Here is a 16,425-nt window from a genome sequence, read left to right as displayed (position 1 = left end):
ATAATTCAATCATCAACAATCATATCATTCGGTTTATAAAAGTTAGTTTAAAATTTTGGTCTTCCTAACATTACCCATAATGATTAGAGGAAATTATCTGTATGTTAATGCGGCAAGGAATGATAGGCAAGTAAATCAATCTTTTGATTGACCAAAAATACATGAGATTTTTTTTCATTATTTTTAAAGTAAAATATACCATATTATTTATTTATTCGTGGCATGGGTTGTTCATTTGTGAAAGACATGTTCCTAGTGTCGGACAATGATTTTCACAAGCCATTGTTTAATCTTGGTTATTTCGTTTGATTTATTTAATTTGATGGCTATAAATAAAAAAATGTGAAAATCACCTCTCTTAATAATAATAATAATAATGTAGGTGCCTTCTTATTCATGACACAATACATTCTAGTTTTCGCTAACTACATTTTACACCCTTCAGGTTTGAGGCAATTACAAAATGAACAACAAAATTATCCTTTTTTCCACATTACATCATAAAAATTTTGAATCGTGTCAATTTATATCTTCAGATCATTTGACAGTTTGTTCCTTCATTAAAACGATATTTCCCTTTCTAACGTAAGAAAGAGGTTCGAGTTTGAATTTGTCAAACCCCATAAATAAAAAAGAAGAGATCATACCTTTGTATTGTATGGAGGACGAAAAGTAAACCAAACTTTAGAAAAATAGAAAGAAAAAAATAGGGTAAACTGCGGTTTGACACTCTATACAATTATTCCAGTTGAAATTGACCCCTTGAACTATTTAAAATCAGCCAATTAATCAATTGCCATTAGATTCCGTCCACCATTCCGTCATGTTCCTGTAATGACCAGAGAAATCATGCATAAGAAGTTGCAAATCCAACTGCCAAAACCCCCCATGTTCCTGTAAGAAACTGAAACAAACCAACTTCTAATCCTGAAATTGGGGATGTCCGCACATGGAACATGTAAAAGTTGACAAGATGATTGAACGGAGATTCCAAATTAATCGATAAATATTATGCATCGTTTAACAATCTATACAGAAACGCAACGATGAACTGTCAATTTCATCAGGTTCAGCATTCAGGTATACAGTGAGAGTTTAAAGTATGTACGTGACTAATTCCACCCTCTTCATCTGCTCGAGTTTATGAAACCTTCAATGCTCAATTGGTCAATCGACAGCAGATGACTCATTTTTCCGATCCAGTTCCTCCACTCTTATTGTGTCTCCGCACTACCATCCATCCACAAGTAGAAGCCCAGCTGAACAATCAATTTACCTGTTTGTCTGATTTAGAAAGGGAAAAAACAGAAAGAATCAATAACAAAAATTCATACAAATGCGGTGACAACCCAACTTAGCAGCCAAAACCTATTACGGTTCACAACCTCCCTGCCCCTTTCTGTGTTGCAGGTCACTTTTAAGGATCATCATTCAATGAGGACCTTAAAATAGGATGGTTTAGTTTATTGGACCACATTTCACGGCGGAAATATGCGAGCCCAATGTGATCCTTGCAAATGGGAATCCCTTCAGGAAAGGGCCTGCTACTGTAAATATACATTATCCAGAAATTTTACATGTAGTACATAATCGCGAAACAAATTCTGAGACATTGAGCATGTTATGTTACAAGACTGTCCCAGGACCAGATATTGAGACATGACTTCACTTAATCAACGGGATATTTTCACACTTTGAAAAGGGTATATTAATCAATATATAATATTTATAATATATATATGTATACACGTCCATGTGTGTTCCATAAAAGTGGCACTACTTATGACACTCTCAGCTGTCCTACAGAATCTGAATGACTCATGAAAGAATCAGATAGAGGATCATTTTCTTTTTTATAAATACTCCAGTTAAAAGAAGTAACAAAGATTAAGACACAAGAATTAGAACAAGACAGAAGAAAACGTAATAACAGAGTTTTATAAATTATGAGAAACGAAATACAGATCTTTGATTTAAAAAAGTAAAGAAATAATGCCGCAGATATATAACATGGCCCATTCAAAAAATCGAACATTCCTACCTTGTCATTGATCCTTATGTTCCATGAATCACTTTTGGAACCATATACATTGGAACCATATACAGGGTCACCAACGACATAAGGAGGTGGATGAACAGCATTCTTTAGGAGTGGAACCCTCTCAGGAATATACTCATCATCACTATCATAATACGGATGTGGCCCAAGAGCTTTGAGTATCATTGCCAATAACAAAGACAGCCCCTGCAAAAGAAGACAACGAACGTTCAACAGAAAGAGGACAGAGAAAATATAAGGAATGGCCATGATCTGCAAACCAGATAGCCCTTAGCAGTGCGCAAGTTGTTACAACATTCCTAATTTTATCATTCTCTTCTCTAAATTCTTCTGTACTTTGTTGTATTAATAATCTAATAGTCATTCATATTAACAAAATATATGCAACAAAATCAGGTTTTTGACATGAACGAGTGAGAAAGCAAAGAAGAATATAGAGGCACTTGCGACTCAAAATCAATTTTGGAACTAGTTAACTAGATTAATATCAACAGTCCCCAAAAAGAAAATATGAGAGGGAGCGGTGCCCCCTGTGCCCATGTTTTCTCCGCCACTGGAGACATGGGTTGAAGTTAAAGGGAAATTGGGGTCATTTACCCTGAAATATATTTAAAACACTCGCCTGATTCTGCAGCTTCTACTAGTTCTAGTAAGACAAATTAAGTGAGACTCATTGAACATTTTAACTTTTATTTCCTCACAAGATGTTAAAAAAAGTTACAAAAAAGTAAGCACAAACATGCAGTACACAAAGACAGAAAGAGAGTGAGAGAGACAGACCTGTACACAAACTATTGACAAGCCAATCCATTTGCAGATATCAAAGTTCGACCTTACAAATTCTTTGAATTGATCAAATCTCCCAGTTGGATCATCTGGAAAGTCCTGGCCACAAGTAAAAAAACTATCAGCATTATAACCAAATCGCTAATATGCTTCTCTCTAAGTCATTAACCCATTAACCAAAAATAACTACACTGTACTTGATATATACCTCTTCCCAGTCACGGTTTAAAAATATGTCAGCAGTCACTCCAGCTTCAAGCATGAAGAGTAAGAAGACAAACACCATGTACTGTATGCAATTAAGGTAAAACACAGACATTTTTGTCATATATATTTAAAGATAACAGAGGTAAAAAAATAAAAGAAAGTGAAGCCCCATTGAACTGTACTCATTTCTACAAATGTTTTATGAATAATCAATATCTAAAACAAAATGAATCTAAATGATCTGAAATGATATGGCAAATATGGAGCTGACAATCTAGTTTAAAATCCATTAACTTCCATAGAAAGACAAGTCCATATGCTATGATGATAAATAGCACTTACTATATAATCTACCCACTATGATGAAACTACTGGACAATATGCCTTTTGAAATTAAAGTAATATCTATCTAGCTTTAAAGCAATATTTATCTAACGTAGATTAATTTTACCCTACTACCTCTCTTCATACAAGTACAACTGTAGCAGCTATTTCAGGTGTTCAAAATTGTAGATTGAAAAGAATTATCAAGCATGTAAGTATTGTCAAAAAACGATGCAGCGCATAAGCCTCCCCATTTAGAGCACATGAACACATTAACAGAATATTAAGAATCTAATAATGACATTTATAATGAGACGTGAACAAATTGTAAGGGAAGAAAGAAAAGATCCTGTTGCAAGCCTAATAAATATAATTAAAAGTTAATTTGAAAGAGAAAGAAAACACAGAAATACACAACTATAATCATAGAACAAAAACGGAAGAGTATCAAGCAGCAAAAGGATAAAGAGAAATAAATTCTTTGATCTTATAACTTGTGTTCTTTTGAGTCAGATAAGCCCATTTTAGCCCATTGTAGTGCTTTCTTAGAAGCACCTAGTTGATGCTTCCTAGGGGCACTTCCAAGTGTATTTACAAGAAGCACAAAAAATTTGAAAAATAAAAACTACAAAAACTATATATATCTAACAACAATGCTATCAGAAAAATTGCAGAGTGGAAAAATCACTTCCAGTTGAAGCACTCAGAAACAGATCCGTTAAGGGCTGTTAGAGTTGCTTAATTTAAGGTTGAGTAAGAAGAAGGCAATTTGGTGGGGAATGTGACGTTATTGACTCCAAATAATTGAATAGCTAATAAAGATATATGAAACAAAAGGATACCAAATAAAGGCAACAACCATTTGCAGTGTCAGCAGCAATATGACCTGAGCATGTGATCACAAGCAGAGTGATCCCAAGGCCAAGAAAAGTGTATATGAACCTGCAATTCATGCCAAAAAATGACATAAAAGAAGTTTTAAATCAGCACTGAGAAAAAGATTGTATACTTGCATAAAAATAAATATACAATGCTGAGGACAAGACCAAATTTACTTCATCCAAAAAGTCAAAAACCAAGACATAAAACCCAATTCGCACCAAAATCAACTGCTACAAATGATTAAAAAAGCACTTCACGCTGAGGTAAACACTTGTCATGGTTCAAAGGAGAATACCTAAAGCCAGCGTTTCTTACTATTGCCCTGTAGTGCTAGGGGGAGGTGGAAAACACTGACAATTTGTTTCTTCATTGGCCAAATACATTGGAGTTGGAGTGGAGATTGTCGAGGAGAGAAAATTTGAGTTGGCTTGGTCCACAGCAAATGTGAGGAAGCAAAGTTTACGGTTTTTTGGGTGTCAAGAAGGGACGACTCCACTTGAGGCGAGCGCGATGACAGTTTTCAGCAGAAGGGAGTTTTGCAGAACAATGTTTGGTTTTAGTCTGATTAGTGTGGATTCTGATCATCTTTGTTATACTTCAGATTTGAATGTCAGTTATCTCCTAGTCCTCTTCAATGCATAAGCCTCCCACTATCAGAAGTGCCCAAGCGCTAACTAGTAAGTAACTTACTATGGCACTATTTGAGCCCTCTCCACAACATTTTTCCATGACCGTTCATTTTCTAGATCTACATTCAAATACCATCCTTACAAAAATTCGTCCAAATCAGAATGATTTTCAATATCTAATCGTGACAAAGAAAAAATTGACAGACACAGTGATTTCCTTTAATCTTTCCATTTTTTCCCTCTCCTTTTTGCTCTCTATAAGTCGAAAAGGAAAGTAAAAGGCTCATAAGAATTTTATGCAAAAGAAACAAAGAGGCAGGTTTCAGTCAAAAAGGGGAAATGACCCACCATAGCAAATGATGGCAACCTCCTAAACAAGCAATTAACTTTTCAAACAAACACCAAGTCTAAGAAAATGAGAAAAGGAAACCAATACACAATTCAACAGCATGGAAAGCTTAAAGTCTGGATTCCCTTGCATTTCCCACATTTTCTCAGGAAACAAACAGACCCTAATATGAGAAAATCCAGAGAAAGGAAAGAAAAACCAAGATTAGATAGATTTACAAACCAAGGTGTAGGATGGTGGTGAGAGTGGTCGAGTGGTGGGGGGAAGTGAGGCATGTTTCTCTGCCACGCGCTAAACAACCACAACGAGTACATAATCATGGCGAGCCCTACCATCCCAATCATACAATTCACCAACTTGAGCAATGATTGCACGCAGCTCCTCGCCACCCCTCCCATCCTGTCCGTCTGTCTCCGCCCTCTGACCTACCACCCAATTCACCAAAATTACAAAAATTTGGAGGGAACCCAACGAAATTGAAGATCGGAAGCTACGCCAAAGAGGAGGATGATCGGAAATTCGACGTCCACCTTCGTTTCTATCAGTTTTAATGATCGCAAGGTTTCCGGATTTTTCGTTTTTCGTGTTGGACGGATTGGGTGTTACCGTGTTACGGTTGGATACACGCTGGGTTTCGACGAAATGTGTGGGTTTTGCTTTCAAATTAATTGAGTTATGTAAGATAATATTAACATCTTTCATCAAAGAGGTGCTGTGGTGTAGTGGTTATCACGTCAGTTTTACACACTGAAGGTCCCCAGTTCGATCCTGGGCAGCATCATCTTTTTAATAATGACATTTTCTGTTTAAACGTCAAACAAGTTACACTCCTCACTTGTTACGGATTCATTGTTCCCAACCATAGGATAACGTCCTTTTAAAATGACATGGGCAGCATCATTTTTTGATAATGACTATTTCTGTTTAAACATCTAACAGGTTACACTCCTCACTTGCCACGGATTCATTGTTCCCAACTATAGGCTAATGTGCTTTTAAAATGACTGAAAACGTTTTTCCATAATTTGCTTGCATTTTTATTAAGAATTGGTTTTAAACAGGTTACACTCCTCACTTACCATGGATTCATTATTCCCAACTATAGGCTAATGTCCTTTTAAAATGACTGAAAACGTTTTTCCATAATTTACTTGCATTTTTACTAAGAATTGATTTCAAAAACATTTTCACCAAAAGCGTTTTCAATCATTTTAAAAACACATCCAAACAAGTTATATATGTCTTTTTCATGTCTCCTTGATATATTTTCGACATGTGTTTCTTAACTTAACCATTTTTATGACTTTTTCTGTTTACTAAACAAGTTCACTCCTCACTTGGATATTATGAAGAGATCATTGATAACGAAATCGAAATAACATTGGAAAAAGATAAGAATACCAGCCAAACATAGAACCGCCAGGCCCCAATGAAACTATCCCAAAAAAAGGTTAACCAAAGCTTTGGATAGACTGAATATGTGATAGAAAATAAGGCAGTTTGAACCTCTTCCAAATCTTTGGTCAAGTGCATAAGCATTGCCCAGTACTGCAACAGCTATTAGGACTGAACAAACCCATTTCGAAAATGATCGAGTTAGTCCCTGTGCCGTGATGGAAGAGCCGTGTACACCACACGAGACTGATTGCAACAAGGTTGTGACGCCTTCATGAGGACCGAATTGCTGTAACCGCCTGGCATTGTGAAACTGGCTGCAAATGTCACCGTGGCAACTAGTGTGGCCACCACTAATAACGTATTTTACCCTGTTCCTATGGATTTCCTCGTTAGGTAACTGAAAAAGAATGGAACCCAATGGACTAGAACTATGATCCTTCCTTTGGTTGTAAATTGTAGTAAGGCATAATCATCCGTAATTTTATAACAATAGATAGCACAGAAACTTACCCCCTGGTGTGATGCAACAATTCCCAAACTGCTTTCAGCAACGTCACGAGCTGTCATGACCCTACACTTTAAGAGCTTTATGTTGGTCCTTATATGCCAACCTCTCTATGATGGTACATTGTTGCCAAATGCAAAGGAGTATTTCCACCGTTGTCTTTTTGGTTTATCAACCTTTGTATGATGGGACAAACATAAAACATCTGGCCAAGCTGGAACATTTGTATCAACGAAGAAAAATGGGTATATGTTATATGAGCAAATTGACCTCAATATAAGAAAAATGCTTAGGATTGGAAACCAGTCCAGATGAAAACCCACCCTCATACCTTCATAGCTAAAAACACCCTCCAAATAAGTGGCAAAAGGTTCCAAAACCACATCGGTTTAATTATCTTCAAAGTCGGAAACACAATCAAGAGGGGACCCCTTAGGCAGTTTTTCAGATTTCTAATTTGAGAGTTGAACCCCTTTTTCCTTCTCCTCTGGGGAGGTAAGTTTAAATGTTACCAATCCAACTACCGAATGAGTGTAGTGAACTTCTATTTTCTTTCTGTCTATAGATTAAATCCCCAATGTCTGTGGATGTGTTGGAAGGTAAGGTCTAGGATTATAACCCTCTTTTCTTAGTTCTAGAAGAAGACTGTTGAGCAATGAATATATCTGAGCAGACTGTGGGTGACTCCCATCTGCTGCAACAAACATATGAGTGTTGTTGTTTACCTCAATCCAACTGTACCCAGGAACCTTTTGAACTTCTCTGTTTTTCATTAGCGTTCGAACCTTCAGCACACTCCCCCATTTTCCAGCATCAGCAAGTATATTTGAGAGGAGTATATAATAGCCAGAATTTTGCGGTGCCAATTCAAAAAGGTATCTTGATACCTCTTCTGCAAGCTCAACATTGCCATGGAGCCGACAGGCTCCAAGCATTGTTCCCCAGACACCCGAATCTGGGGAGAATGGCATGCTCTTTATTGTTTCAAATGCTTCACGTAAATGTCCAGCACGCCCTAATAGATCTACCATGCAAGCATAATGCTCCAACCTAGCTGGGATCCTATATTCCTCAATCATGCAACGGAAGTAGAGAATTCCATCATCAACTGCGCCTGCATGGCCACAAGCAGATAATATACCAAGAAAGGTGACATGATCGGGCAAGATCCCTTTACTCAACATTTCATGAAACAGAACAAGAGATTCCTTAAGGCGACCATGATTCCCATAAGCAGAAATGATGCTGTTCCAGGAAACTTCATTCTTCTCTTCCATCATGTCAAACACACGGCGAGCAAGATCTAAGTTTCCACATTTGGCATACATGTCTATCAGTGCACTCTCAGCAAATAGATCGGAACTAAATGCACTTCTAATCATGAAACTATGGATCTCTTTCCCATAATGAAGTGCTGGTAAGTTTGCACAAGCAGAAAGCGCAGCTGAAATGCTAACACAGTCATACTTGGCACCTTCCGTCCCCATCTGACGAAATAGATCTACCGCCTCTTCCGGTTTGCCATTCTGGGAATAGCTTGTTATCATTGAGTTCCAACAAACAGCATCCCTTTCAGACAGTCTTTGAAAAACTCGATGAGCAAGATCGAGTCTTCCAGATTTTGCATACATGTCTGTAAGGGCACTACCCACATAACACCTTGCATCAAGCCCATGCTTAAGGATGTTTCCATGCAATTCCTTTCCAAATTTCAGAGCAGCCAGACCAGCAAAAGCTGGTAGAACACTTGCCAGTGTTAGAGAATTCGGTCTCATTTTCTCTTTAAGTAACCTTCTAAAAATTTCCAATGCATCACAATTCATCCCATTGAGAACAAAACCTGAAATCATAGCTGTGCAGATGACAACATCCGTTCTGGTGCTTTTGCTGAAAATTTTACGTGCCATGTCCACATTCCTGCACTTGAAGTATACATCAATAAGTGCACATTGCAAAAACACATCCAAAGGCACGCAGTGCCTTACAATGTAACCGTGAATTTCCTTACCTTGCTTGAGGCTACCTAGTTCAGCAACCGAAGGTAAAAAACTTGCAAATGTGATGGAATCAGGTTTGACACTTGTAGATATCATGTCTTGAAACAAACGTGAAGCCTCAAGCATAAACCCACTTTGTATATAACCAGATATCATTCCATTCCATGTCACTAAATCAGTTCGAGGCATCATATCAAACAACTTGCGGGCATCAGAGAAGCATTGGCATTTAGAATACATTGCTAACAATGTATTAGCCACTGGAGAATCCGACTCCAACCCACATGCAACAACAAGCCCATGAAGTTGAGTACCAAAACCAATCATAGCTTCTGAAGCACAAAGAGACAAAATGCAAGCAAACGTCACTGCATTTGGCTTAACTTCACTACTTCTCATTTCCAAGAACATTCTAACAGAATTATTTAATTGTCCATTTTTAACATAACCATGAAGCATAACATTCCATAAAACACAATCTTTGATGGGCATTTTAACAAACAAGCTCCATGCATCCTGAATACAACCGTTGTCCACATACAGTCGAATCAAGGAGCTCCCCACAAATATATCAACTCCAAAACCCATAAACTGGATAGTATCATATACTGCTTTGCCCAATCTTACATTATTCACACCCCCACAAGCTTTAATTACACTCAAAAAAGTGTACTTGTCAGGTGAAACTCCAGAACTCAGCATCTTAAAGTAAAACAGCAAGGCATAATCAAAGTAACCCATCATAGTAAACCCTCTAATCATCGAGTTCCAAGGCAAAGTATATTTCAAATCAAGCTGATAAAACATGTTCTTGGCGTCTATAATGCTCCCGCAGAGAAAATACATACCCAGGATCCTTGTCCCAACAAGGCTGTTTTTGACAAGTCCGCTGCAAATAACATGTGCATGAACTTGTCTACCTTGTTGGATAAGAGACTCATCATTGCAAGCTTGCAAGATAGAAGCAAACTGGCTTGCCAATGCCCCTTCCAAATTAAGGGAGTTTTTGTAGTTTGTATGTATGGACTTGGACCATTGTGGTGTAATGTGTATGAAACGTTTGTAGACTGGACATATAATTCTACTGTACATCTCTTTTGCGTTGTAAGAATCATCTTTGTTCAGAGAGTCTCCGACATATCTTTTCTTTTTTACTTTTGCTTCCTGCTTATTGTTCTATATATTTGAGCACGAGCACCCACAGTCCACCTTTGGCCGATTACTTTGATGTGTCCAAACTGCCTTCCTAGTCCCCAAACACACCAAAAATCCAACTCATTATTGTTGCAAGTTCCTCTGCAATGTCAGTAGAAACACGTAAAAATTTGCACAATGGTGGCATAATATTCGCCTATCACATTATCACTATTTGTTACCTATTACCCTAAACCCTCCATCTCCTTGGTCATCTTTTCTTGTTCGCATTTCCCTTCATTTCTAACCCAAAAGTGAAAAAACAAAAAAAACAAAAAAAATCGAAACAGTAATCAAACGGGCCCTAAGTTTTTTCTTTTCCAAGCCAAAAACTCTAAAGAAATTTCTGCAGTTTTGTTGTTTCTTTGAAATTTCCCAAGCTTATGGAACCTATTAAAACAATACGACCTGCCCGAACTGTGTCTGAGAGGATCTTGGATACAGACCTCCCCGAAGATAAATTTTAACATCACCAACAAATTTGTCGATATCTTGGATAATAAGGAAGTGCATTGAAATGTAGAAAAGCAGCCAAATCCTAATTACCAAACCCTTAACCAAAATCTAATACGAATCCTAACCCCAAACTAAAACCCTCTGATAAAATCGTAAATTTGAGAATAAACGAGAAAGTGAAGGTAGAGGATAAGACATACCTAGGTCAGTACAAGTGAGAGAGCTGTGAGCTTATAGGAAGGAAGGAGATGGTTCCCGGGAATTCGAAAAATTTCGGAGATGAATCTACAACGACTGGAGAAAAATAGGCGGCCTCCCTTACACGAAGATAACTAACACACTCGAAGAGAAACAGAACAAAAAACGAAAGAAAAAAAAAAGGTTATATAATTGAGGCAAAAAATAAAAAGAAACGACGCCTGAGAGATTCGAACTCTCGCGGGGAAACCCCATGTACTTAGCAGGCACACGCCTTAACCACTCGGCCAAAGCGTCTTTTGTTAAGCACCTGTGCATTTTATATATAATACTGCAAGTACATATCCAGTGGCAGTTTGCACAACCTTAAAAATCCATTGGATTTGGAGGACATGTTTCCAATCCCCTAGCTTCCTTCCTATCCCCATAATTCTCTCTGTTGCACCACTTTATTATGCAGCTCCCAACATTGTTTCAAATGCTTTTGTGATGAACTGAAAGCACCCATGAAGCTTCTTCCCAGGTTCGTTGTCGTTCAGAAGTTGGCCAGAGCAGTATGCTCTGTCCGCCCTTCACCCAAGTTTGAATCCTCTACCCGTAAATTAAAGTAGTTTAGAATATCGTATTTTCGAATTTAATTAAATTAATTTTTTTAACAGACTCATCTTTTTAGATGAAGTTTGAAGTCAATGAAAAACGCAGAGAGCACAGCACCCCATCTAAAGATATGTCTCCCAACAGTCACATCTCATTCTCATACCTGTTGCGAACATACATAATCTCACTATATATACATCCGTCTGCATGACATTTAGAACACAGAAAGCATAAATCTCCTTCTATAATCCATAGCATTCTTACTGAGAGTACCACAAAGAAATTCGTCAGTAGTTAAATTTTCCGATGCTGGAATTCTAACTTGATCGTTGAATCCTGGTGAAACAGACGTCCAGAGAATTACAAACAGTGAGTAGGGGCGAAATTTCTGTTTCAAGGACATTGCGGTACGCAAGCCTCGATCGTCAATATTTCTGTTTAATATTAGTTCATTGTTCATACACTGTTTATTTATTAGTATATATAAATTTATCACAGATTGTTGACATATATTCAACCAAACAAACTGACCAAAATGGACCAAAGGCAATCAGAAACCTGGATGCATATATTTTGTTGCATGGCCTGATGACTTGGTTTGCTGACATGATTCTGCAGCTGACACTGTAGTACTACTTAGTGAGTAGTAAACACACATTTCAGGTAACGAGATGGCAGGATTTCAGCATTTTTATGTTGGCTGATGTTAGGTAGCGGCGAATGATATCATAGAAATAGGATCTCAAAACTGCATCAGACAAGTCTAATACGTTTCCGTTGTCAAATTCTTCTCAAATTCTTATTACATCTCATTCATGTTTCTCTGAACGAATAGATCAGCAGTTTAACAATGTTCTGGAAATGCTGTTCTCTTTCAAGTAACTTATTTTACACCTTGTCGTTGCAGGATATAAACAGCCCTGTACTGAAGGAAATCTTGTTAATTAAGCAGCAACATCTCACAAGCTGCTTGTGTTCTCGTATACTGCATTGTCACTCCCGTGCTGGAAGAAACTGTAAATTTGGTCCACTATGAATGGCAGTCTGCAGTTTTGAAAAGCTCGGCTATTTTTAGTGCAGCTCACTCATCTGGTGAGAATTTCTTACAGTTGTTCATCATTGGATGTGTACTTGGATGTTCTTATTCTTGGACCGGAAACTTGAGCTCTCACTCAATTTTGTAACCACTTTAAGTAACTCCCACTATATTTGAACCTTTCAGTTTCAATAACATAAACCGACTGGCTCCAACAAGTGAACAAAATAATTTCTATTCTAATTTAGACTAATGCTAATGTTGATCGTCAAGTTGGTGCATAAATATCGCTATTTTATAATATAACGAGGAGATGTAGACTTAAGCTAAAAGCACGACCAATAGAAAAAATGCACATCATCTCCTTGTTCTCTCTCTTCCTTTCCCTAGGCCTAAACGTCAAGGTCGATGATTTGCTGTTCTAAATTCCATGTCTCATTTGTGTCCCTTTTCTAGTCTTTTGACTCGTGTCCTTCAAATTAACTCAAAATTTAACATTGCTAGTTTGTTAAATTATCATAAAATTAATTAGAAAATTAAATATAAATAATAAAAATTAACAACCACCCTGGCCTTCCAGCCACCGACCCCAACCCTCCCCCACTAAGCAATTGCTCACCAAATTCTAGAAAATGGTAAAAAGAAACGACGCCTGAGAGATTCGAACTCTCGCGGGGAAACCCCATGTACTTAGCAGGCACACGCCTTAACCACTCGGCCAAAGCGTCTTTGGTTGAACCCTTTACCCAATTTATAAAATAAAGTTCATAAACTGTTCGTTAGTCATTCTTTAAAGTTTCGACCAAATTGTAGATATTTCTGTCAAAATATTCAAAAAATCAAGGACTGATGCGAAAAGGGATAGGTGAAATGAAAACTTCACTCTATATCAGCGAGATATGGGAAATCAATTAATATCGACTATATTTACCATATTTACTAAATAAATTTTGCCGCAACTTATTACAAATTTCAAACGTTCGAACTTTTTTGAGAAAATTTTCTTTAATTTTGACTAAATTTGAAAGTGTTGATATACATATTCCGTTGCAAAATTCCATAATTTCCGTCGTCGAAGTCAACCATTATCGATGTTTCTGTAAATTTGCATACTGATATTTTTATTTTTATTGATATTTTAAACACTATTTAAGACTGGAATAACAAAATGATAGAATATCATTGGCAACTGGCATTCTTTAATTTGAAGCTGTTATGATGAAGTTTGAATGGGGCCATGAACCATGGTGATTTCAACAAGTCATAATTATGTTCTGTAACAGAAATATGTGATTTGAAGGAATCATCATATTCTTCTTTTCTCTATTTGCCAACCTCTTCCCTTTGTATATGGATACAGGTCACAAAGTCATTTCCCCACTAACATCCACATGATTGAATAGGGTTACGCCACAACGGTTTTTGCACACCTCTTTTGTTACAAAAAATTTAAGGAAACTTTAACGAAAAACTATCGGTACTGTTCACTTTAACGAAAAACCACATTTTTACACTAAAAAGTCAATCCTGGTACTATTCACTTTACCCTTTATTTTGTCCTTATCATTAAAACTCAAAGTTTTCAAGTCATTTTCATTAGTTTTCCTAAAATTTAAACCATTCCAATAGGGCTGGAAGAGAGCCAATCAGTGATTGGTGCGTCTTTTGCTTCCAAAGTCTTCGTCCTTACCCATTTTGCACTTCTCTTCTGTGTACAACTTTTCACTAGTTTCATTGATGGTGACTTCTTCGAATGAAGGAGGAAGTTAGTGGGAAATAACCAGAGTAAATCAATCAGAGGTCAGTCCATCCAGGAAGGCCCTAGATTTGTATCATGATTAGTGCTTGCACATGTATACTTGCTTTCCAACATGACCTAAAGATAAGGTTCTTTACTAATGTACTTTATTTATTGTATAACATTGGACCTTTTGTCAAAGTTATGTCATGATAAGATTGGTTTACGGTATAAGATTAAATTATCTCTCTCTTTCCTATTTCATTTTCCAACTTCACCAAATGTGAAAATGGAGAAATGTATTTTTCATGCCTTAGGAAAAGTCATGGAAAATTATTCCCACAAACTCTTTTTTGCGTATCAATCGCATCATAAAGAGAAAAGAAAAAAGTTTGAATTCATAACGTAAAGAATTAAAAAGAAAGAAATCTAACTACTATAACCCACCACCAGATTCACCCACCACCTTCACTTGGTTCTACTCAATGTAGCATTAAGTATTTAACTTGTAACAATTTTTATTTTCTCAAAGTTCGAACATGCCCATGTTTAATTATTTTTAATTAAGAAAAACTAATTTAGATTAAATGTATTTTTTCTTTTTCTTTTTTGATCATGGCCTACAACTTCATCAAGTTATTTTGAATGGAGATGAATTGTCTCCCCTCCCCATTTGATGCCCTTCTCATCATCTTCTATTTATGTGGCCACGATTAAGCCACGTCAACATTTTATATTCTCATTACTTTTTGTCTTATTATTTCTATAAAAAAAATCAATATAAAATGTTAACGTGGCTTAACCGTGACCACAGAAAATATGAGGGAATGAGAAGGGCATGAGATGGGAGGGTAGACAATCCATCTCCATTTTGAATTGGACACCGTACTGTAGCAACGATTCGAAACTTATGAGCAACTCAAGAGTCATGGTCTAAAATATCCATAATATCCCGATATTTCCATCGAAATTTCCGTGTTTTTAGACTACCGATATTTCCGATATCATCGATATTTTAGACCTTGCTAAGTCACTCATGTATCTTACCATGCAATGTATAAAGTATAAAATATTGTACTAATTCATTATATATAAATGATTATGGTGTGTTTAAACTTTTTTCATTAATTATTACATATTTTCTACACTCACAATGTTTGTCAGCTCGCTATATAATCAACTTAAATCAGTTATATCTATCATGCAATGCATTTCCTTCCATTTTTTTGTGATAAACTAATAGATAATTGACTAAATAAACATCCTGCAAAGTTTCAATAAAAATTTCCAAGTTTTTCTTACAATTTCCGTGGTTTTAATTCAATTTTTATCAATATCGATAATATTCCGATATTTTCATCCAAATTTCCGTGTTTTTGAACTACCGATATTTTCGATATCATCATTATTTTATACCTTACTCAAGACCCACCACTTCGTGTCGACTAAAACTCCAAATAAATTACAAACGGTTGTGGTCCCATATAATAAAATAAAGTCATCCTTATTCTTACCCTGCAATTAACGTCGGCTAATCACGCATTGATTACGATTAAACCATCTCCGTTGGATTTCCGCCACGTGTGATGCGTGAGTTGGATCCGAGGCGGCACCCTTTTCAAAAGAGACGTGACCAACACACAATTACAGCACCTCCTCTTCTAACCGCAGCAGCACCGCCATTGTTCCCCCATAAAACCCCGCGAAACCAAACCTTTCTCTCTACTCTCTTTCTCTCCGCTCTCTTTCTCACTCTAAAACTTTTAGGTGGTTTCTCTCTCCAAGTAGAAAGAATGGCAGGGTTGGGGAACAAGGTGAGGGAGCTGAAACACATTGTGAACAGAGGAGTGAGGGTCGTCGGAAATTCGTGGAGGAAGGGCTGGTTCAGGGTTAAGCACATCAGAGGAGGCCATGGTTCTAAAACACACACTAGGCGCTAATCGGTGGCGAGCTACAGCTTAACGTTTAGCGGTGTCCAGGCGGATTTAAATAAATATATTATATTTTGTTTAAGTAAGTGTGTTTATACGAAGTATTGAAATATAATGAAACCATGTTTATTTTAAGTAT

At 36.9% G+C, this 16,425-nt stretch overlaps 2 protein-coding genes and 3 non-coding genes across 11 annotated transcripts; 1 reads left to right on the top strand and 4 right to left on the bottom strand.

The window, feature by feature from the left end:
* Positions 1-977: 977 nt before the first annotated feature.
* Positions 978-5,851, bottom strand: LOC126611226 (tetraspanin-19-like). 2 transcript variants are annotated; one of them, XM_050279422.1, is made up of 6 exons: positions 4,554-5,851; positions 4,219-4,318; positions 3,054-3,134; positions 2,840-2,944; positions 2,042-2,245; positions 978-1,284 (listed from the first exon to the last, which is right to left on the bottom strand). In XM_050279422.1, the coding sequence occupies exons 3-6, from the start codon at positions 3,129-3,131 to the stop codon at positions 1,273-1,275; spliced, it is 399 nt and encodes a 132-aa protein (XP_050135379.1). In that variant the 5' UTR covers positions 3,132-3,134; positions 4,219-4,318; positions 4,554-5,851; the 3' UTR covers positions 978-1,272. The 2 variants fall into 2 exon arrangements, with proteins under 2 accessions (XP_050135379.1, XP_050135378.1); XM_050279421.1 differs by having other exon boundaries at positions 5,459-5,850.
* Positions 5,852-5,944: 93 nt separating this feature from the next.
* TRNAV-UAC (transfer RNA valine (anticodon UAC)) lies at positions 5,945-6,017 on the top strand. The gene has a single exon. It is a non-coding gene; the product is annotated as a tRNA-Val (tRNA).
* Positions 6,018-6,594: 577 nt separating this feature from the next.
* On the bottom strand, positions 6,595-11,165 carry LOC126611225 (pentatricopeptide repeat-containing protein At4g21300-like). Of its 6 annotated transcripts, none has more exons than XR_007618744.1 (3): positions 10,987-11,164; positions 7,145-10,432; positions 6,595-7,031 (listed from the first exon to the last, which is right to left on the bottom strand). XR_007618744.1 is itself a non-coding variant. In XM_050279420.1 (2 exons), exon 2 carries the CDS (start codon positions 10,226-10,228, stop codon positions 7,706-7,708), a length of 2,523 nt encoding a protein of 840 aa, XP_050135377.1. In that variant the 5' UTR covers positions 10,229-10,430; positions 10,987-11,165; the 3' UTR covers positions 6,595-7,705. The 6 variants fall into 6 exon arrangements, 1 of the variants encoding a protein (XP_050135377.1); XR_007618747.1 differs by having other exon boundaries at positions 6,595-7,008; XR_007618746.1 differs by having other exon boundaries at positions 6,595-7,002.
* A 34-nt stretch (positions 11,166-11,199) lies between these two features.
* Positions 11,200-11,281, bottom strand: TRNAS-GCU (transfer RNA serine (anticodon GCU)). The gene has a single exon. It is a non-coding gene; the product is annotated as a tRNA-Ser (tRNA).
* A 1,982-nt stretch (positions 11,282-13,263) lies between these two features.
* On the bottom strand, positions 13,264-13,345 carry TRNAS-GCU (transfer RNA serine (anticodon GCU)). The gene has a single exon. It is a non-coding gene; the product is annotated as a tRNA-Ser (tRNA).
* Positions 13,346-16,425: the final 3,080 nt, after the last annotated feature.

This window comes from Malus sylvestris, chromosome 17 (assembly GCF_916048215.2).
Source record: "Malus sylvestris chromosome 17, drMalSylv7.2, whole genome shotgun sequence".
NCBI classification, from domain to species: domain Eukaryota; kingdom Viridiplantae; phylum Streptophyta; class Magnoliopsida; order Rosales; family Rosaceae; genus Malus; species Malus sylvestris.
This window is presented reverse-complemented; position numbering and strand designations above follow the sequence as displayed.

Bases quoted from the DNA above. Each gene is read 5' to 3' on its own strand.
- LOC126611226 (XM_050279421.1), bottom strand. From the start codon at position 5,634: ATGGGAGGGGTGGCGAGGAGCTGCGTGCAATCATTGCTCAAGTTGGTG. The intron at 2,945-3,053 runs GTATATATCAAG...ACTTGTGGCCAG, and splicing joins TAAACCGTGACTGGGAAGAG to GACTTTCCAGATGATCCAAC. The intron at 2,246-2,839 runs GTCTGTCTCTCT...CTTCTTTTGCAG, and splicing joins TGTCAATAGTTTGTGTACAG to GGGCTGTCTTTGTTATTGGC.
- LOC126611225 (XM_050279420.1), bottom strand. From the start codon at position 10,228: ATGTACAGTAGAATTATATGTCCAGTCTACAAACGTTTCATACACATT.